Below are 22,392 nucleotides of genomic sequence, written 5' to 3'. Positions count from 1 at the left end.
ACCAACGCGGCGGCAGCACCACCCCCGAGCTGAGGCGGGCCGGGAGAGGCGGGGCGCGGCGGCCTGAGGCGGGTGCAAATGGCGGCGCTTGCCGCCATCTCGCAGCGCGGCCGGTGGCGCCGCGGCTCTGCGAGGGAAGCCCTCGGCCTGGCGGCGGTTTAAACGCACATCTCCTACGGCTTCGCGCCCAGGGAGCGCCTTGTCCGGGGCCAGTGCGGGTACAGCCCGGGGAGCATCCAGGTGAACGTGTGACGGGTGCCCAGTGCTCTTCTGCTTTCGTGGCCATGCTGCTCTGCGATCTGCGCCGCAGTCACACTGCTGTGAGCTCTTCTGGAAAGAGGGGAGCCAAACCGAAAGGGGCCATTGCTGCCCGCTGCTTGCCTGACCTGTTTGCTGTCCGAGGCGGGGTTCTGCGCGGCTGAAGTACGCGAGGTAAGGGTGGGATTGCTCATGCTACACTGGAGAGCAGGGTCTTGCATTCGACTTTCTGCAGCACACAACGTTCACGTAATCGAACCATTTCTGTGTCAAATAAAATAGTCGGTGGTGTAAACGGGCGACAAAAAGCGTGGGGCCAAAGAGGGTATGGTCTATACGAGCCTTGCAGCAGCAAGGGCTGGTACCAGGTCGGCAACGGAGCAGGGCTGCTTGAGGTACGGCAGTAGAAGTTCACCGCTGGAGAGTTTATTCCTAAGCGAAACGCCAAAGACTTCCAGCGCCTCATTTTTCACAAGATACTACTTTCCAGTCGCTTTACGTGATGGGTTAAGGGGTCCAAGGTGGTCAGATAACTTCCCAAAGCTCTTTGCTAAAACCGGTGAAAAAGAATTCCCTCCTCCGAGGGATGCACCAAGCTTTCATAATTTGCCTTTAAAAGACACTGGAAAATTATGCTCACTGCCTGAGCTGTTGTCCTGCACCACCGAAGTCCTCAGCAGACTGGAAAGCATGATTTCGGCTGTAACTTTAGATTTACCCACCCTAAGCTGACAAGCAGTAGTTCTCTGGAAAAAAATAAGCTAAACGCCAGTGGTTCTGCCCATCAACAGGAAACCTGAGGAGGCTGGGAAGAGTTCAAGTCTGACAAACTCAAAGATCAGGAGGTTACTTTTTTCTCTGGAAGTAACATACAACAGCTTCAGCAGCAGAGTAAATCCTCATTGCTCACTCGGTGCTTATGTTGCCTATGCAGCCAACACAGGCAACAGAGGAAAGATACAGTAAATTCTTTGGGGCAGAAATGAAATGTTCACAATGTTTAGCAACCTGTCTTATGCTAAGCAACCAAGCAGTGTTCACAGGGCCACAGCACGACATTTAAACTTCACTGAACTATTAAAGGCTCCTAAGTGTGCTGTGGACGGAAAGGGCCAGTCTACAACAGCTGTATTGTGGCTGTGTAGAAAATGAATCTGCAGTCTCAAGCTGTTTCCCGGAGGATATGTGATTGTGTTAGGTATTGTGTCTTTCTCCAGATCCTTAGAAGTGAACTGCTGCCGAAGAGGCAAAGGCCAGTCCTCTTATGCAGATAGAAGCGCTTGTCTCACTACTCGATGAGATGTGTAAGATACTCTTGAAGGATGTCAGTACACTCAATCGTTTACAGAGTGCACATCTGTCTGAGGTCTGGCAAAGCCTACCGTCTGCAGTTGCTTGCATTCTGGACTGGGCACCGCATCACTGACAGTTAATAGAGGCAGAGAATTTGCTGGAGACCAGAGTGCAGGCTGCTGGGAGACTCAAGAGTGCTTTTTGCCAAACAGGTACTTAAGGAAGCAAGTACTGAAGAAAGTGTCTTCATAGGCAAAGGCACAGTTTACAGGGCTGAAAGACCTGCATCCCCTAAATTAGCTGGGTTTTCCTCAGTTTCTTACTGAGACATACTCTATTGCCCCCATAGCTTTGTCTCCATTATATCTTCAAACAGTTTCAGGTCCAACACCATTCCTTCCAGCTTTAAGACGTTGCTTGGAGGAAACACTGAAAGACAGGCATGCCTTTTGGACAGAAGTCAAACAGTATGCTGAAATAAAATACATGTTTTATGTAAAGGTTTGACCTTTGGATATAAGTTGCACTTTGGGTAAAGAAAAAACAAACAGAAACCCCACAACAAAGCACAAAATCAGAAAAACCTCCAACACCTCCCTCCTCCTCAGAAAACCACAACAAAGACAATACAATGCAAGACAGGCTCCATCAGCCAATCAAGATAAAAATATTAAGAGTATGTTTTAAAGGTTATCTGTAGTGGTGGCTTCTTCTGCAAGACAGGAAGGTATTTGAATAACAAAGGTGTCCTGAAGTACAGTACATCCCAACTTGTGGTCAGTGCTCAATGCTCTGGTTAGGAAATTATTGCACATAAAAGCAAGTTTTGCTATGATGGAGGGGTGAAAAAGTAATGTACAGAAAACTGGGGAGAGGCAGAAGGGAAGCTGAGAAACTATAGAAAGATTTCCAAGGGAGATGGGAGTCTAGAGTTTCCTTCTGCACCACGCCTGGCAGGCTAAAACAGTACTGTCATAATAGTGGGAAAGACATTGAATTACCAGCTGGACCTAAGTGTTCTCCCAGATCTGCTACTGCCACTCACAGCTCACTCAAAACCTTTTAAAAGTAATTCTACCATTATTGTGAAAGCTAATGGTGAAAAAATGTTCAAGGTAGGACTGCTGTAGACAGTTTTTAACGAGTACCTGCAGAAGGAAAATTAGGGTGGTTTAGAAAACTCTTTCTCTGTATAATTGGAAACAAAGAAACCTTGTAAATAATTCTTAGCAGATCTTTTTCACTATCTGTTACAGGTTTTAGGTCAAATTATGTGGATTAAAAATACTAGGGCCAAAAGCAAGAAGACTTAGTAATCGAATTTGAAGCCAACAAAAGCAAGCTTGTCCATGTTTCTTTCTACATTAAAAAAAGAGAGAAGTTTAAAATTATATGACACTCCTCTGGTATGTCCTTTTTACCAGAAACCCCCCAAATTACATGAATACTGATGATACTGTGAAAAAAAAAAAAAAAGAATACATATAATGACTTCATTTTCAAGGATCTTTTTCTTGTTGACATGAATTCTGAATTGGTTAAAAGTGTAGCATGCTTGGATTATTTGAACTTTCTTGGGGGAGTATATCCAAGCTGAAAACTGCACTTATTTTGAATTTACTTTACCTCACCTTTGTTCCTTAGCATCGTTTCTTGCTCTGCACTTTGGCATACCACCACGGAAAGTGAAATATCCTTCCTTCTTTTAGTTTTGGCTGTTGGCTTTGATTTCCTTAATGTGGGCTGACTTTCACTGCTTTAATTTGCATAGAGCAGAGATAGTGTGCTATGTGCAATCATAGCCGTTCATGTATTTGTGTAGAGGATGGCAAGAGAAGACCTCGCACACAGCAGAGCCACTTTCCATGCCTTAGGCACTGCAGCAGAGTCATGGAGGAGTCCAGTTCCTCGTTTGCATTTTTCCTTGAAGCTTAGGACTTGGAGCAAACAGAATTTCCCATCTTCTCTACAACTTGCTGTAAAAGCTGCTCTCTGGCTCCATCTTCTGTTTTGTTGGTTGGTTTAGTTTGGGGGACTGACTTTTATTTATGTCCTTATTTTGGTGTACCAGGGTGATGTACTTCTGAGACTTAAAACCGAAATACATTCTTAAAAGTAGGCAGTCATGTCTTATGTGACAGTTCTGACAAGGAGAGAATCCCTACCTGCAGTTGAAACGGTGGCCCAAAGAGGAGGGAGCTGAAGGGTCTCCAGCAGTGCTGTCAGCTCTGTTTTTAGATGCTCCCATCAGCAAAGTCCTTAGTTCTATTGCAGGAGGAGGGGAAATCCCTTGGCCAGAAAGCACAACAATATGCTCTGTTTTCAAGTAATTGCAGCTTTTCTGCAAAATTGTAGTCACTGCACCACCTGGCAACATAGTGGCATCTCACATACCTTTCAGCCAAAGCTGGCATGCACGGGGGCCACTGAGTAGGAGTGGAACAGTTTAAAAACCAGGTTTGCCTATTTGCAGATACTAAGACAACCAGTCCTTTTATAAACTGCTCAATAGTATTAATAATGCCAAGAACAAGGCTTTGATAAAGAAAAATGTATGGAAATTAAATTTTAGGCCCAAACTAATTCAGCACATGCCACTTTTACCCAGTAGGTAATCTGCTCCCAGTTGGCCTCACTCTGCATAGAGGGGACTAGAGTGGGAGCAAAACAGCACTTGGATTCAGTGCTTCAGTGTAAAGCTACTCTGCTGCGAGTGAGCCAGATCTGAGCTGAGGCCTCTTCCTCAATCACCCATGCAAAACCAAAGAACTTATGTACACAAAAGATAGCCACATAAAAAAGGTAAAGCCACTTGGCAACAAGTAGAGCTGCCTCTCAATCGCTGCTGAACGTGGCAGTATTTTGTTCTCTCTCAGGCTTTTCTTCTCTCTCGTTTGTAAACCAAATGTTTACCAGCATTACAGTACATGGGAGTTACAGCTCCTTCAAACCTCGCACATTTGTGCAAGGGCAAAAATGCAGGCTTAAGCTCTCTGCTCCTGTTTTGTCAGCAGTGGTAGTCTTTGTAAGATAGTTACTGAAAAAAGACTTTCAATTTCAGACACTACACCATTCCTGGAAGCACATGGGAAACAAATACAGATGAGCTCTTTAGATGGAAAGGCAAACTTCACAGGGCACCAAGATGTTCTGTGAAGAATTCACTTGTCTGTCTTGCTTACAAATACAAACTTGCTATGAAACTGCACCCTCACAAGCAGAGCTTTCTCCTTATTTTGTTCCAGGTGTTTATCAGTCCCAAAACTAATAGTACTGCCTACCACTTTTTTATTAATAAGCCTTACATGCTCTTTATGAGAGTTTTCTTCTACATTTCATTCATGTGTTTGATGCAGGCATTCAGAAATGAGCACCTATCAGAAACACAGCTTGAATCTGCTGTAGGTCACAGCAGTGGAGAGAAGATTAGCTTAAAAAATACGCATGGCAGTATCACTCTCTAGCACCTTATTAAGAAGAAGTACACTCAGTTTTTAGTTGCCATGAAAGTGCTGTTGGCTTTGTAACTGACTGTGAACATGTGAGAACAAAAAAAGTGATGCTGTGTCAGTGTGGGCTGCAAATGAGAACTCCTGGCTCATACATTTTGCCCCATAAGCAGTTCTGGCATCGTGTGCAGTCTTATTGCTGTTTCCTTTGTCCTCATTGATCCTGCTATAGTATTACTCACATTTTGAGCTCCCATCTTGCTGTAAATTTAATTCACCATCTTTTGAGTGCAACTTTCCGATCACTAATTCTTCTAAATTCATTATGTTTGTGTCTCTTCCTAGGCCTCAGGACTTAAGAACCTTTTTCCAATCTTTCTTCCCTCTGTGATATTTAAGAATGATAGAGTTGTCAGCACCGGAAGAGACCTCAAGGACCATCTAGCTCCAACCCCCCTGCCATGGGCAGGGACACCTCACACTAGATCACGTTGCTGAGAGCACCATCCAGCCTGGTCTTAAAGACCTCCAGGACTGCGGCTTCCGCCACCTCCATGGGCAACCTCTTCCAGTGTCTTACGACCCTCACAGTGAACTTATTTCTAACATCTGATTGAGTCAACCCACTTCTTGTTTTGCTCCAAAAAGAATTATGGAATCACCTGTGTAACCTGCGTGAAAAGTAAAGAAATTTCCTTAACATAATGGACAAACTATACGAAAGCACCCAATCCTTTTATGTGAATCGTGCAAGTAAGTACCTGTCCAGGGAGTATCAAGGAGCTGTATCTTACAGCATTTGTCTTTTAGGTATTAAGAAAAATATCTCACCTTTACTATAAACGGGCCTACAGTGGATGTAGGTAGGTTTACAAAACGCTTGCCACCGTCTGAAACCTCATGAAATATAACAAGGCCAAGTGCAAAGTTCTGCATCTAGGTGGGGACAATTTCTTGTGTCAATACAGACTGAGGGATGAATGGGTTGAGAGCAGCCGTGGGAAGCACTTGAGGATAGTGGTGGATGAAACACTGGACACGAGCTGGCAACGTGCACTTTTGGCCTAGAAAGCCAACTGCATCCTGGTCTGCATCAAAAGAAACTTGGCCAACAGGCCCAGGGAGATGCTTCTGCCTCTCTGCTCCAGTTTCATTAGACCTCATCAGGAGCACTGTGTCCAGCTATGAAGTCCTCAGTACCTGAAGAATGTGGACCTGTTGGAATGGGTGCAGAGGAAGGCCTCAAAAATGGCCAGAGATGTGGAACTCCTCTCCTGTGAGGAAACACTAAGAGCTGGGGTTCAGCCTGGAGAAGGCTCCAGGGAGACCTTGTTGCAGCCTTTTGATATATAAAGGAGGCTTATAGAAAGGCTAGAGAGAGAACTGTTGTGTCAGTACAGGCCTTGTTTTAAACTGGAAAAGGTATCTTTCTATTTGACAGAAGAATTTTTGTCTTTGCAGACTGCCCAGAGAAGTTACAGATGCCCCAGCCCTGGGGGAGTTAAAGGTCAGGTTGGGTGAGGCTTTGAGCAGCCTGATCTGGTGGAAGCTGTCCCTGTCCATGGCAGGAAGGTAGATGATCTTTAAAGGTCAGTTCCAATAGAAACCATCCTGCAACTCTATGATCTGAGCATATAAAGAGAAAGACAAAAAAGAAAACCACTACTAAACTATTAAACACCAGTGTTTGCATGCTAATATTCAAAGTACTTTAGACAATGGAATGAAGACATATTAAACAAAAAAAACCCAAACCAAGACAAAAAACAACAACCTGCTTAAGGCCAAAAGTATCCTAAGAGAGCTACTGCACAGTTCTAGCATCATTTTTATATGCCCTTTGCAAAAGAAAGTTTTTGGAGATAGGCAGTGCTCTTGAAATGAAGCCATTTTGTAAGTTACCCCATACTGCAATTGCATGGAAAGATTCACACTGTTAAAAAAACTAACACCTCAGTCTTTAAAAAAATGGGTAGCCCCTCACTAATGCTGTCAATTCTGTTGACTCAAGCCCGTGACAAAAGATTGCGTTAAAAGCTTGTGGTTTCTGAGGCAGGATGGCTGAATTCATCCTTTCAGTGGAAAGCAATCCCTGCAAAGAAGTCCTGAGAAGTGGCTTGAGAACAAAACCGCAGAGGTTTCAGTGTATACAGAGCCTTATGACTCAGTAACACAGGGCTGTTGAAGGAGTTAAAGAATCCTAGATTGTTTAATCAAACTTCTTTTCATGTCTTGTTCTGTGCAGATGTTATGAGTCACCTTCACTTTGGAAGTTAAGTATCATTTCTGGCCATCACCACAAGAAGGGGATCCTCAGCCTGGAAGCAGGTACATACATCCCAATGATGCTACATTTAGATAGGCACTATCACAAATGGTGTTGTGGAGCATTTGGTTCCCTGATTACCTCATGAACACTCCTGATAAGCCTAATTTTTATTCTAGATAGATTACAGCCAGAATGTCTGATTGCTTTCAGCCTCAAAGAGCTGAAATACCCTACAAAAGAAATGAGCTCCAGCAAAGACACACACCCAGCACCCGTGGATGATGTTGTAATGGTTGCTGAGCCTAACCCTAGCGAGCCGGGGGGCCATCACCAGGCCCCCCGGCCTTTGAAACCCTCCACCAATGCACCCAGTGCACACCATTGGCACTCACCAGGGACACCAGGCGGAGGATCCCTTGGCCCACAATGGGCCGAACTTGGAGCTGCAGCTCCCCTGGGGCAGAATATAAAGGGGAGTGGGCAGGGAGGGCAAAGTGGCCACAGCTGGGGTGGGAGGAGACTCCGATAGCCAGCCAATAGAAAATGGCATCACCTGGTGGCAGCACACCTGATGTGTTAATATAGGAAATGAATTAAATGGTGATGAACTAATTACAAGCATAACAGATGACAGCAATATCTGTCACCAAAGCTGATTACATTAAGCCCAGAACAAATAGCACAATGAAGATATGTATTTGAACAAATAATGCTGGCTAAAGCACATAATTTAATTTAGCTGCTGAAGGGGGCACTGCAGTGACTGACAAAATATCCTCTGTGTTAAAAGAGGAGGTGTTCAAGAAAAGCCTGGCTGAGGCGCTTAGTGCCATGGTCTAGTTGATTGGCCAGGGCTGGGTGCTAGGTTGGACTGGATGAGCTTGGAGGTCTCTGCCAACCTGCTTGATTCTATGATTCTATGATCTTGCACAGTGGGCCCATATGTCTATAGTCAGAATCTACAGAGTGCCCTTTGCTTTTGAAGAGTGAACCATATCTGAGTCAGGTCTAACTGCTTTGGAGAGACATCCTTTGGACAAGAGTGGGCGTGTGCAGGCAGCATGCTGCGGGAGCACGCGTGTGCAGGCAGCCCGCTGCGGGAGCACGCGTGTGCAGGCAGCCCGCTGCGGGAGCACGCGTGTGCAGGCAGCCTGCTGCGGGAGCACGCGTGTGCAGGCAGGCCGCTGCGGGAGCACGCGTGTGCAGGCAGCCTGCTGCGGGAGCACGCGTGTGCAGGCAGCCTGCTGCGGGAGCACGCGTGTGCAGGCAGGCCGCTGCGGGAGCACGCGTGTGCAGGCAGCCTGCTGCGGGAGCACGCGTGTGCAGGCAGGCCGCTGCGGGAGCACGCGTGTGCAGGCAGCCTGCTGCGGGAGCACGCGTGTGCAGGCAGCCTGCTGCGGGAGCACGCGTGTGCAGGCAGGCCGCTGCGGGAGCACGTGTGTGCAGGCAGGCCGCTGCGGGAGCACGCGTGTGCAGGCAGCCTGCTGCGGGAGCACGCGTGTGCAGGCAGGCCGCTGCGGGAGCACGCGTGTGCAGGCAGCCTGCTGCGGGAGCACGCGTGTGCAGGCAGGCCGCTGCGGGAGCACGCGTGTGCAGGCAGCCTGCTGCGGGAGCACGCGTGTGCAGGCAGGCCGCTGCGGGAGCACGCGTGTGCAGGCAGGCCGCTGCGGGAGCACGCGTGTGCAGGCAGGCCGCTGCGGGAGCACGCGTGTGCAGGCAGCCTGCTGCGGGAGCACGCGTGTGCAGGCAGGCCGCTGCGGGAGCACGCGTGTGCAGGCAGCCTGCTGCGGGAGCACGCGTGTGCAGGCAGGCCGCTGCGGGAGCACGCGTGTGCAGGCAGCCTGCTGCGGGAGCACGCGTGTGCAGGCAGGCCGCTGCGGGAGCACGCGTGTGCAGGCAGCCTGCTGCGGGAGCACGCGTGTGCAGGCAGCCTGCTGCGGGAGCACGCGTGTGCAGGCAGGCCGCTGCGGGAGCACGTGTGTGCAGGCAGGCCGCTGCGGGAGCACGCGTGTGCAGGCAGCCTGCTGCGGGAGCACGCGTGTGCAGGCAGGCCGCTGCGGGAGCACGCGTGTGCAGGCAGCCTGCTGCGGGAGCACGCGTGTGCAGGCAGGCCGCTGCGGGAGCACGCGTGTGCAGGCAGCCTGCTGCGGGAGCACGCGTGTGCAGGCAGGCCGCTGCGGGAGCACGCGTGTGCAGGCAGGCCGCTGCGGGAGCACGCGTGTGCAGGCAGCCTGCTGCGGGAGCACGTGTGTGCAGGCAGCCTGCTGCGGGAGCACGCGTGTGCAGGCGGGCCGCTGCGGGAGCATGCGTGTGCAGGCAGCCTGCTGCGGGAGCACGCGTGTGCAGGCGGGCCGCTGCGGGAGCACGCATGTGGAGGCAGCCTGCTGCGGGAGCACGCGTGTGCAGGCAGCCTGCTGCGGGAGCACGCGTGTGCAGGCAGGCCGCTGCGGGAGCACGCGTGTGCAGGCAGCCTGCTGCGGGAGCACGCGTGTGCAGGCAGGCCGCTGCGGGAGCACGCGTGTGCAGGCAGGCCGCTGCGGGAGCACGTGTGTGCAGGCAGCCTGCTGCGGGAGCACGTGTGTGCAGGCAGCCTGCTGCGGGAGCACGCGTGTGCAGGCGGGCCGCTGCGGGAGCACGCGTGTGCAGGCAGCCTGCTGCGGGAGCACGCGTGTGCAGGCGGGCCGCTGCGGGAGCATGCGTGTGCAGGCGGGCCGCTGCGGGAGCACGCGTGTGCAGGCGGGCCGCTGCGGGAGCACGCGTGTGGAGGCAGCCTGCTGCGGGAGCACGCGTGTGCAGGCAGCATGCTGCGGGAGCACGCGTGTGCAGGCGGCCTGCTGCGGGAGCACGCGTGTGCAGGCGGCATGCTGCGGGAGCACCCGTGTGCAGGCGGCCTGCTGCAGGAGCACGCGTGTGCAGGCGGCCTGCTGCGGGAGCACGCGTGTGCGGGCGGGCTGCTGCAGGAACACGCGTGTGCAGGCTGGCTGCTGCGGGAGCACGCGTGTGCAGGCAGCCCGGCTTTTCTCCTGCACAGCGGCACGCAGCTGTCCGGGACCAGCTCCAGTGCTGCACCATGCAGCTTCTCATTCTGGGCATTTCGGCGCCTGCCTTGAAGAACTTGTCGGTGGGGATGCCTGGCAAGACCTGCACCAACCGGTACCCAAACGTTTAACTTTAGATAGTGCCTCCTTTGTTACAAGCTTCTACTTCTTGTTTTCAACACAGTTTATATGCCAAATGCTCTACATCTTGCAAAGTAAAAGCTGCTAAATGAGGCTCCTCCAGCTGTTACTAGTGAAACTTCCAACAAATCAGTAAAAGAGCTTGAAGTGACATAAACATTGCTGGTGGGAGTTAGGAGAACAGAGAGGACATTACAGACTTTTCTACTGCTCTGTGCTCTTGCATATTTTCTGCTCTGTAACTAGGATCTGACTGCTCATTACACAGTAATAATTTCATATGTACTTCCATCGATTTGGTGATTGTCCCAATTCATAGCAAAATGTAAGGAGTAGGAGCTTTTTGATGCTATTGCTTGGAACCCAAAGCTTTATCAGCTGGCTTGCTTTGAAACCCCAAAGACAGCTGCATTTACAGATGGTGAGATGGAACAGGATCTGTAGGAATGCAGAGGAGAAAGCTGTAGTTGCAGTGTCAAGTGTGTGACCTGCAAACTAGGAAACACTGCTTTTTCACACTGGACGAGAGGCACTGAATGTGAATTCAATCGCAGGAAATCCCATCTCAACATAAGAAGCAGCTTCTTTACTGTGAGGGTGACGGAGCCTTGCAGCAGGCTGTCCAGAGAGGTTGTGGAGTGTCCTTCTCTGGAGATTTGATGTGTTCTTGTGTGACCTGCCCTTAGTGGTCCTGCTTTGCAGAAGGGTTGGACTCAATGATCTCTGGAGGTCCCTTCCCACCCCTAGCATTCTATAATTCTGTAATTCTATGACTCTATCCTGCAGGAGGAGTATCAGGTGTTAAGGACTCTTATCTCTCATTCGATACAATCCTGCACCCTAGTTTTCCTCTTCCAAGTGACTATAACTGAAAGGGGAGAAAAACAGAAGAGAAACTAGGACAACTCTTCTGTGCAGGAATGGGCTTGAGCTTGATCTGAATGTGGAGGAGAAAAGAAGGAAGGGTTGTGCAGCTACAACATGATTTCATACAAGACATTGCTGGCTAGAAGTAACGATCTGGCTCCAGCTCCTCCAAAACCTCCTGTAAGACTACATTTACCATATGCATGAAAGTGACCATCAAAGAGGTTTTTCTGCTAAGGACTTGTTTAGGCATCTACCTTTTCCCCAACCTGAAGGCTGGCAGTGTCAGCTTTGACTTGTATTTATGGACATACTTTTTCTTTTAAATTATGCTTTGGTTGTTTTCAGAGGAGTATATTCATGTCCCCTGGTTTTGGTCAGAAAAACATGGAACTACATGTGTTTATGTATGCACACATTCACGAGCATTCAAATTCAGAAGAGAATGAGGGAGAAATACCACTTGTGTCTAGGCACAACAATTCTGAAGGGAAAATTTATACACATTTTATGGTTTTGGTTTTTAATAAGAGCTGACATGCTGCCCTAGTGCTGACTTGTAGCAGATAAGATTAAAAATTCTTGGACCATCAGTAGTAAGAAATCACAGGGCTGTACTTAGAGAGGTCATTAGCTGTCCAGACATCTGTTGAGTAACAAATTCTGCTAAACATAGACCATGAAATGGTTCTTGAATTATGCAGAGGATAATTTCACAATTCAGAAAACAGAGAATTCAATCAGAGTAAAAGCCATTTTAGACCTTTGTATTGTCAGTTGGGGAGAAGTGAACTATGATGTCAGAATTACAGGAAAGTTTGGCGCTAGTGGCAGTGATCTGCTGGATTGCCACCAGTGTGATAAAGAACAGATTTAGATGATGCTCGCAACTGCAGTCACGTATTCCACACAGTAACTGACATAGTAAAACTGGCCATGTTGATTAGAGGGACTCTGTGATGAAAGTGTGCAGCTAACTAGACAAAAGTAAATAGTCCAAATGCTTCAGTGCAAACTACTATAAAACATGCTAGCACAAGAGTAATAGATATTGGTATTTAAAGAATGAAGTTAGAAATCAGTGAACAAATGCAGCAGTGGAAAAATGGGTGCTGCATTGGAAACAGGCTGAAAGGTTTCAGACAATGTATAACAAAGTCTAACAGAGCCTAATTCCCCTGGAATAAGGACTACAGTCTCATTCCCCATAAGTTAGCTGTAGGACTACTGTCTCGTTCCCCATAAGTCAGCTGTAGTAGCTGGTTGGTAGAGGAACATACATGAATTCGATTATGTTGCACTTGACTATAATTTGGTCGCCTCTGAAATAGGAGCCTAAGTGTATTGGTCAGCCTTTGGAATCAGAAGTTACTCTGGAATCAGGAGTTACTTACTGCTGCTGCAGAAGTTGAGCATACAGCACACCCAATCATTGAAAATATGGAGAGTGAAAACACTTGTCAGACCAAATAAATAACTCTTGCTTTTTTCCCTCAGCCAGCTGAGGAGAAACATACTGAATATCTAAGTAGAAACGTCAAGTAAAACATGCTGTAACTTTTTTTTTTTCTGAAGGAGAAGGCAAGATAAAGAAGACCTGAAATGGAAGACGTGAAGAAAAATAAGAGGTGATCAAGGAAAATTAAATACAACCTTCTCCCTCCTTCCCCTTGCCCCCCCTTTACTCTGAAAGTAAAAGGAATTGACATAATTTGCATGGCTTCCTCTTCCACCAAGATCTTAGTTATATAAATCACTGTTAGACTCGCATCAACCAGCCAACACGAACACATGTAACAGGGCCAAGGCTCTACAAACCCAGAAATGGCAAAAAATGAAAATACCTCTAAGGATGGTAGGAGCAGGAGAATATCAGAGAAAATACTACACTCATCACCCAACCATTGTACACAGCATCCTCTGCCAGACCTCCAGAAGTGCACACTCAGTGTCAGCCTGAATTACTGGGTGGGTTTTCTTGAACTTTTTTTTCTGGACACAATTGGAAAATACCCATAAATTTTGAATAACAGGCTCAGCAAACAGTCCAAACACCTTGCCAAATGTTCTCGAAGTTAGAGAACACAGGTGAAGATATTTCTTTCCTGGTTGAAGGACCCGTTATCAGGTTTGGTTTGTTTCAGAAGATCTGTGTCTTGTGCTTGATAGGTGTTGTCTGCAGTGATTTTCAGTTAGCTACCAGTTGAGATTTGATACATTTTCATTATCTACTAAGTGGCAAAAGACATGGCAACTGGTGTCAAGACCAACTTGACAGCAGTCATGCCAGCTGCTCTGCAGAGAGAAACCAAGTGTACATTTCTCTTACAGTGTATTTGATTTTGGACTAAAGACAGCAATACATAACAACCACATTTAAAGTAAAAGCTGGACAATAAACTTCTACACTGTAGCAATATTGCAAAGAAAGAGCTTCCAGCTCTCAAACACCACATGCAGGTGTGACATCTCAGCGGGAAGCAATTCTGTCCTCTTGTTTACCAGACCATACACGTTATATTTGCCATTAAACAAACAAACAAACAAAACCCAGAACCCCAACACTTCATTGTTTTGCCTTCCTGGGAAGTGCTTGTAGGCTGTCCTTTAGCTGCAAGTGCTTTATAGTCCAAGCTGACTGTAGCTGGGATTGGTGTCCCTTAGCTGCTCGATTATTTTAGGTATATTCTGCAGGCCTGTGTCTGGGATCCATGGTAATGGAGTTGTGTTGCTATGCTATGAAATGTGCAGGAGGGTCCAGTGCTTCGGGAACGGTATGATTTCCGTGGCTACTGAAACCTGGTGGTGTAGGCACGAAGGAATGCTTGGAGGAATGAACAAAAGCAATTGCTGGAATGTTGAGAAGGGATTGCTCAGGTCATCGGGTATGGACAAGGGTACTTATGTCCCAGGAAAGCTTCCCTTAGGAGGGACGTTAACAATGACGTGAAAGACTTTAAAAGTGGTGGTGTGGGGGAAGAAGATCCAATTCTGTTCCTGTCCTCCTGAGGAAAGCTGCATGACAACATTGTATGTTATGGGTATTTGAGGGGGCACAACTGTATTGGCTCCTTAACAGACATGGAGGAGCTTTTAAGCAGGGTTACAAGAAAAGAAAGCTAAACAGGAGCAGGGAGAACTACTCAAACTGTCTGATAGACATGACTATTGCTTCTGGCATCCTGATAACAGAGCATTTGTATATATTTTTTCCCCTTAGGATAATAACCAAAGTTCTCCTCAGCCCTGTGTTTTCAGGAAATGCAGAAGACTCCTCCTGTATTCAGAGCCTAGGGGATATGAAAGAGAACAAATTTAAAGGGCTGGAGCTGAGACAGGTTTTTCTTCTGGAACAGAATCCTGCCTTAAGTGAAAGGAGCAATGCAATGCATCAGGAAGGACATACAAAGAACTGAAAGTCTGTTTGAATTCTCCTATGTACTACCTTATTACAACTGTAATTTTGAAATGTTTAAGCACCTTTCTCCATGTTGGATTTAATATTCCCCCGTGGTACAAAACAGGAGACGTCCTGCTCTGTCAAACACTGTTCAACACAACTCATAGCCTGGGAGACTTTTCAGTCTAAGGCCTTTTCTAAAGGAAGTGTACATATCAAACAGAGTTTGACTTTAACGACAGAAACCTCCTTGTCTTCTATTCTGGTGTCTTGAAACCTCTTCATCATCAAGTTCAATCAGAACAAGTGCAGAATCCTGCATTTGGGGAAGAATACCACTGGGCACCAGTACAGACTGGGGAGGCATCCTGTTCTGCTGGAAAGCAGCTCCAAGGAGAAAGACCTTGGAGTCCTATTGTTCATGGGACAGCAACGTGCCCTTGTGACCAAGAGGGACAATAGTGTCCTGGGGAGCATTAAGAAAAGTCTGTCTAGCAGGTCTAGGGAGGTTCTCCTGCCTCTCTATTCTGCCCTGCTGAGACCCCATCTGGAATACTGTGTCCATTTTTGGGCTCCCCAATTCAAGAGAGACAGGGATCTGCTGGAAAGAGACCAACAGAGACTTGCAGGACTTGAACATCTGTCGTATGAAAAAAGATTGAGAGACCTGAGGCTGTTTTGTCTTGAGAAGAGAAGGCTGAGAGGGCATCTTATCAGTGCCTATAAATATCTGAGAGGTGGGTGTCAAGATGAAGGTGGCAGTCTCTTTTCAGCGATGCCTAGTGATAGGACAAGGAACATTAGGTACAAGTTAGAGCACACGAGGTTCCACCTCAACATGAGGAGATACTTCTTTACACTGACAGAACAGTGGAACAGGCTGTCCAGAGAGGTTGTAGAGTCTCCTCTGCAGTATTTCAAAACCTGCCTGGATGTGCTCCTGTGTGGTTGTCAAGGTTGGTCTTGATGATCTCCAGAGGTCCCTTCCAACCCTTAACATTCTGTGACTCTGTGTGATTGACTTCTGCTGTCACAGCACAGATGGTGCCCAAAGAGATTGTTTTTATCTCTGAAAATAATCTTACTGTGCATTTCTATTGAAACTTTCTTTAGAAGACCCTAAATGCCTCAGAAGTATCCATGACCTTAGTCTCCATAGTCCATTCAGGCTGTACAGTTAGAAAACAAAATGTATCAAGCTAGTCACAGAATCACAGAATTAAGCAGGTTGGAAGAGACCTCCGAGATCAAGTCCAACCCCTCACCCAACACCATCCAACCAACCAAACCAAGGCACCAAGTGCCCCATCCAGTCTCCTTCTAAACACCTCCACCACCTCCCCTGGGCAGCCCACTCCAAAGGCCAATCACTCTCTCTGAGAAATCAGATTCAAAACAATAGAGCTGCTTTTTAAAAAGGAGACCATTTAAAGCTATTTTGCTTCTAAATGGTCCTCTAATGAGAGCTGAAAACAGGAATCAAGCAGACACTTGGCTTTCACCATGTAAATACATCCTTCTCCAGCGCTATTGTGGCTAAAGGTGCTGCTGCAGCAGAAGCTTCTATTGCACAAGTGGCTTCCGCAGTCCTCAGCCCATGCCAGGGAGACTTCAGTCCTTTCCACTACAAGAACAACCCAGCAAATAAGCAGACAAAGGAGCAAAATAATGATCTCAGACAGCGCCATAAACACCAGATGTGGCACACCAACTGCCCGGTCATTTGCTAAATAGAAACAATCTAAATTTAGGTGAATTTTCAGCTTTGGAAAACAGAATCACACAACCTTAGGAGCTAAAAAAGACCTCCAAAGCTCAGCCAGTCCAATCCCCCTGCCAGAGCAGGAGCATCTACAGCAGATCACACAGCAACACATCCAGGCAGCTCTTGAATATCTCCAGAGACAGAGATCTCACAGCCCTTCTGGGCAGCCTGTTCCAGGGTTCTGTCACCTTCACAGTCAAAACATTTCCCTTGTGTTTCCATGGAATTTCTATGCCTCAACTCCCACCCACTGCCCCCTGGCCTGGCACTGGGCATCACCCAGCAGAGCCTGGCTCCAGCCTCTTGACACTCACCTTTACAGCTCCGTAGCCATTCCTGAGGCCACATACTGTAGTATCTTTCCTTGCATTTCCGCACTAACTGTTCTTCCCCTGGATGATGCACTTCTGTTCACTGTGGTTCCAGCTCCCAAAGCCAGGAAACAGCAAGGGATCTGGATGGCTGGAAGGATAGCAGGGAATACAAAAATCCCTATTCTCTGGGATTCCCAGTGGATGGACAATGAAAAGGAGGCTGTCTTTGAAGATGGGCCAACAGACGCCAGAATGCAACGTCGTTTAGAGGTCATCGTTCTGCAAAGGGATGTAGTTGCACTGTGCTCTTATGCAGGGTACAGACTTCTGAAGTACAGACATCTGAAAGGTCCTAGACAGTTTGAAAGGCCAGCAGCTGCCTTTGCAGCTTTTAGAAGAACAGACACCCTCAGTCCAAGCCCTAGAATATACAGAAAACACCCTGAGATCTTAATGTCAGTTTCCTGACAAAAATCTGGGGTTCATCTTATCCAATCCCAGCCTTCGCAGTAAGTACTCAGTCTAGGGTGGCTTTTATCTATTTATCTAAGTTACTTGAATTAGAATATTAAATCAGCTTCTCTTTGGTGACAATGGCAGGAAGAGAAAAGAAAAATAGGATCCAACCTTATTGTATTGAAACTTGTAAGAATGACCAAAAATGCTCAACGGTGTAAGCCGCAGTGTGAAACAGAAGTGAGAAATGATACTTTATTTATGAAGAACATTAAGGAAGCTAAATGCACAGAACTTGGCTAAAGGAAAACTAAAAGGAATAGGGCACATCTGTTAAAAGACAACAAATTGAAACTCAGAATGCTTTGTAAAAATATGATGATACTATTAAACAGAAACATAAAATTAGGCAAAGGAAAATACACACTTTTTATGCAGTGAAAAGAAGTTTACTGGTGAAACTTTACAAGGCTATGGAATGACATCCTAAAGGAAGCTCTGAAAATTTTACCCATGCCATTAAAACCTGGATGGAATCTTGAAATATTCTTTGTTGACTTCTGTGTTGAGGAGAAAAACAATATAAAAAGAAAAAAAATACTGCTGCTTGTAGTTCTGACACCTGTTTGAAGGTCTTTAGCATGGCATCTTCCATCCAAGGCTGCAGTTTAGAACAAAATAAGACTAACACTGTGTGGTAACACAACAAAAAAATCAAAAATATCGACTGGGAGAGGATATTCAAGGAAAAAACATAGTAACAGCAAGTGACACCAAAAGTACTTCTCTGTGTTTTCATTTATTTCAGGTATATTTTGATACTTATATTTATCAGTTTCAATTTATTGACTCAGTGTTCAAATTCAAAGTGAAATTTGCATTTAATATGATCTTGTTCTTTACCAAATGGACAACATTCATCAGAAGATCAGAAAATTAGTCCCCTTAGACATACACCTACACTCATTCTTCCTCATGGATGCACAAGTAACAAACAAAAGCTGTGTGAAAGTAGCTGGAATCTTCTACATCATCACAACAGCAAGAATATTTCTCCAAACAGACCATGCTGGAATTCATCCATCTAGATTTAGGAGAAAAGGCAGAACTAGCTCATTTAAAGTACTCATGTGGCATAGCTTTGCCCACTCTCCAGAATAACCTGAAACCAAAGAAAGATGCATCTGTTTTCAGTGACAGCCTCAAGCTCTCTCCCTGTTCAGCTGTGTCAGCTCTACCAGTAATGAGCATAAGCACTAACATCACTGGGTTTGGTTCCTTTGCTGCAGATCTCCCAGATCTGTAACTGTGATTCTGATGGCAGCGCTAGCCTTAGCTTGTGTGCCTTAGCTTGGATCAAAGATTAGTGTTTATGTGTCCTCACATCAAGAGGCTTGGGTTGATTATCTATCTTTGAAAGAATCTTCCTCAGTATTAATCAAATTGGCCTGCTCCCAGCAGAAGAGTACTGATGCCTACCAAAGGCAACACACACCCAGTCCTGATTCTGCCCTACCGGGGGTCTAACGTGGATCTAATAGAAGATGCACAGGAATGGGGAGAACTGAATGTTCCAAATCATTTCAGAGATAATAGCAAAAAGCAAGTACATACAGAAAAGTACAGTGATTTTGCTTGGAATTCCATACAAGTTTTGTCTGAGGGATTCTTCTGTCGGTCATAATCATCAGGGCTGAGGGACTAGGGTAGCGTGGACCAAGCTATTTCAGCTCTCCTTTCCTCATGTGTTGCTAAGAAAATTACAGCATGTCTACAGCTTGCTGTTTTCAAAAGGGGATTCACAATTCATGCTGGTTTATGATCAGTTCAACCATAAAGAGTTAACACAGCTTTCCCCCCGCCTTCTCTTCATTCACTGGCAGCAAAATCTTAAAATCCAAATGACCCTCCAGGACATTTTCAAAGTGTCCATGATCCAGGCTTGTTTTCATCATGACATTTTCCTGGTATGGCAAGGACACTCAAACGCTCTCTTTCCAGCACTTAGGGTAGGAATCATTCAAGGATTGCCCATTGGTAGGCTGGTCTCCAAGAAGATACATGGTGCTTGACACGTAAAAGGACACCAGTTTTGTTAGGATGGTCATTAAAACACCACCAAGCTAGGAAGAAGATCCTCTACATAATGTGCCTGTCTCGGAGATTTAAAAAGACAATTAGAGGCCGACATCGTGCCCTCACTCAGCATTACTCCCAAATGAAGTTACTAATCTCAAGGCATGTTTGTTAAGGCACTACTGTGGCCTTTATTTAACAACTTGGATCCCATCACCTCACAGAGACAATTTACCATTCTAGCAGAAGCCACTCTTGCTGGCCTGTGAAGCTACAGAAGATACCTGAAACTTCCTGTGAGGGGCTGAGGGGAAGGTGTCCCAAAGCACCCCTACAGAGTGAAAATGATTGTGTATCAAGTCTTTTCAGTAGTCCAAATAGTTATTAGTATAAAAGGGACTAACATGCAGCTGTATTCCAGCATGACCCAGCGGCGTGGCCTCTGCAGCACCTGCTGGTTTGCTTCCTCTGAAAGCTGGCATTCAGATTAACCACTAGAACGAGCTTGCTGCTGGTTAGGAGACACAGCAGCACTGCTGGACCTCTAACACTGAACTGCTGAAAGGCAGTTCAAGAGCCACTGGATGTACACAAGCTCGGCCACAATTGCCATCACCAGCGAGATCGACACTAATAGATACTCACAGTAAAAGATGTTGCTTCCAAAGAAAACCAAGTGCTGTGTTTTGGTCTGTACCAACTTTAAGGATTCCTTCCTAGCTCTTACGATGTCCTTGAGACTGGGGATTCCTTAATGGTTTTGAATGGCAAACTGGGCTGAAAGGCAAGTGTCCCTGACTTCACCCCAATGCCTGATAAGAATGGTACAGGTCAGAGATGCAGCCCTGTCAGGAAAGCAAAAATAAGATGCATAAGAATGCATACCAATTTGTGATGGAAGTATGATTCTATCCTTCTCTCTTCCTAGAAATTAAATGATAATTTGTCACTAGTCTTAAAATAAAAAACAGCCCAAAAGAGCTCTTGCCTAATGAAAGAGAAACGTTGCCTGGAAGAATCAAACAAGGACACTGCCAATTTTATCTTGAGAGGAGGAAGTACCACAGTGGCTTCATACCTCCCAGAGCAGTGGCTGTGAGGGAAGAAAGTAACAGATAGGAAGCAGAACCATCTCCTGCACAGAGATGCTTCTTATGCTAAGAAGTGGCTCTGGACTTACTGCTCCAAGGCTGTGTGAACAGAAAAGGTAGAGACTCAATTGCTGAAAACAAAACGTCACCAAAATCAACCCCCAAGCAAGTAACAACTGAGAACTTCATCGTTACATGTTTGAAAACATGTAACACGACTTCTGTTAAGTAAATCTCTATGGTGTGCCTCAGCTTGGATCAAAGATTAGTGTTTATGTGTCCGTACGTAGGCAAAACGGTCACAGCTACGCTAGCCATTGTTTTTTTCCTAAGGACTGAGTGAAAAGTCAGATCGTGTCTCTGGGAATTCATCATCCAAATGGTACTAAACACCGTTTTCCCGGTCTTAAACCCAGTGATATGACAGACAACGTTAAGTACTCCCTGCCAAGAGCTTAACTTCCCTTGACCAGAGGACAGCCTGCTCCCGGCTGATCTCGGGTTCCCTGGCAGCCCCCTCTAAGCCTCAGGGGCTGCACTGACATCTGAGACCTGTCAGACGCCCTCCCAAAAGGGTTATTTTTCCTCCATGTGAAAGGAGGGAATACGCCGGGGCAAGCGGGGGCTCCCCGCGGCCCGGCTCAGAGCCCCGGAGGACTCCCTCCGCAGCCCCAAGGCGAGCCGCGACACCCAGCAGACAGGGCGGGAGGCAGTGCCCGCCCCTCTCCCATGACTCACCCGCCCGCTCCCGGCAGCGACAGGCCGCCAGTGCCGGAGTCACCGCGCCGGCCGCAGCCAGGGAGCCGGCGGCAGATCGTCGTCCCGCAGGGCCTCCCTCGCCACCCTCACCCAGCGGCCACCTCCCCGCCAGCGCCACCGCGCCTCTAAGAGGGCAGGTCGGGCAAGGCGCTACCCCCGCAGGGCGCGCCGCCGCAGAGCTCTCGAAACAGCCCGGAGACGGTGGCGGCGGGCCTCTTCCTGCTTGCGCTGTCGTATTCTCCCTCCACCCCTCCTCGTTTCTGCCACCCCGGGAACGTCCATCTGAAGCGCAACGCAACAGAGACCAGCCCGGGCCGGCACAGCCCTGCCCCTGCCCCTCCGCCAACCCCCGACCAGCGCCACTGCGCATGCGCGACTGCACTCCCCCCCCCCCCCCCCCCGCCCTCCCCCCCCACGACTGCAGCCCTCCCCCGCCGCCCCCCCAGTGATTTGAATATGCTAATAGAGCGCTCACCGAGAGCCCTATGGTGGGGCTGCGAGGCCGTCACGTGGCGCGGGGACGTGTCCGCCGGAGGCGGGCCCCGACCTGCCCAGGCTCCCTTAAAAGCGGGCGGCGAGCGAGGAAGCGCCTCAGTCAGAGAGAGAAAGTGCTGGGGTGGTGGAGTGCGGCTGCTCCGCCTGAAACTTCTGAGTAACATCAACAGGGGGAGGGGAGGGCGGGCGGCGGTAGAGGAGGAAGGTGGTGGGGGGGAAAGGCTAGCCAGGAGCGCAGCCCTATCCGCCTCTCCCTCATAAAACAGCCTGTGTTGGGCTGAGCAGGCCCCTCACACAAAGGAGGGCAGGGCAGGCAGGGCTGCCCCCCCTTCCCCCCGCCTCGGCAGAGGGGCAGTGGGGTGGCGCCCTTCCCCGTGCAGAGCACTTCACAGCCACTTCTCTCCCGTCCCTCGTCTTCTTCCCCCTACCTTTCCTCCCAACCCGCCCCGCGGTTCTCCCCTCAGCCCCCCACCCGCTGTCCATGTAGCCGCCCGGCCGCTGGCCCCTCCGCACTATGCCCATCTTACTCTTCCTGATAGACACGTCCGCCTCCATGAACCAGCGCACCCATCTGGGCACGACCTATCTGGACATAGCCAAAGGCGCTGTAGAGACATTCATGAAGGTACCGGCTCTGCCTTGCGAGAGGAGGCGAGAGAGAGCGAGAGTGACTGCGCGGGGAGGGGAGGGGGAGGGGGAGGCAGGGCGCGGGGGGCTGCCT

At 48.1% G+C, this 22,392-nt stretch overlaps 1 protein-coding gene and 1 long non-coding RNA gene across 8 annotated transcripts in view; both read left to right on the top strand.

Annotated features, from left to right (window-relative positions):
* Positions 1-48: 48 nt before the first annotated feature.
* On the top strand, positions 49-13,871 carry LOC135192935 (uncharacterized). 2 transcript variants are annotated; one of them, XR_010309071.1, is made up of 5 exons: positions 49-240; positions 5,346-5,753; positions 6,462-6,589; positions 7,246-7,328; positions 12,891-13,871. It is a non-coding gene; the product is annotated as an uncharacterized LOC135192935 (long non-coding RNA). The 2 variants fall into 2 exon arrangements; XR_010309070.1 differs by having other exon boundaries at positions 49-432.
* A 7,909-nt stretch (positions 13,872-21,780) lies between these two features.
* Positions 21,781-22,392, top strand: part of INTS6 (integrator complex subunit 6) — a 44,932-nt gene continuing 44,320 nt past the window's right edge. For 3 of the 6 annotated variants that reach the window (XR_010309063.1, XM_064176271.1, XM_064176250.1), the window contains exon 1: positions 21,886-22,296. Coding sequence is in view for 5 of the 6 variants with exons in the window: in XM_064176271.1 (XP_064032341.1) it covers positions 22,186-22,296 (111 nt within the window). In the remaining variant the exon portion in view is untranslated. The other 3 variants (XM_064176262.1, XM_064176256.1, XM_064176267.1) reach the window with 3 other exon arrangements.

Source organism: Pogoniulus pusillus, chromosome 3, assembly GCF_015220805.1.
Source record: "Pogoniulus pusillus isolate bPogPus1 chromosome 3, bPogPus1.pri, whole genome shotgun sequence".
In the NCBI taxonomy this organism is placed as follows: domain Eukaryota; kingdom Metazoa; phylum Chordata; class Aves; order Piciformes; family Lybiidae; genus Pogoniulus; species Pogoniulus pusillus.
The sequence above is the reverse complement of the archived record's forward strand: the minus strand, read 5'-3'. Positions and strand labels throughout refer to the sequence as shown.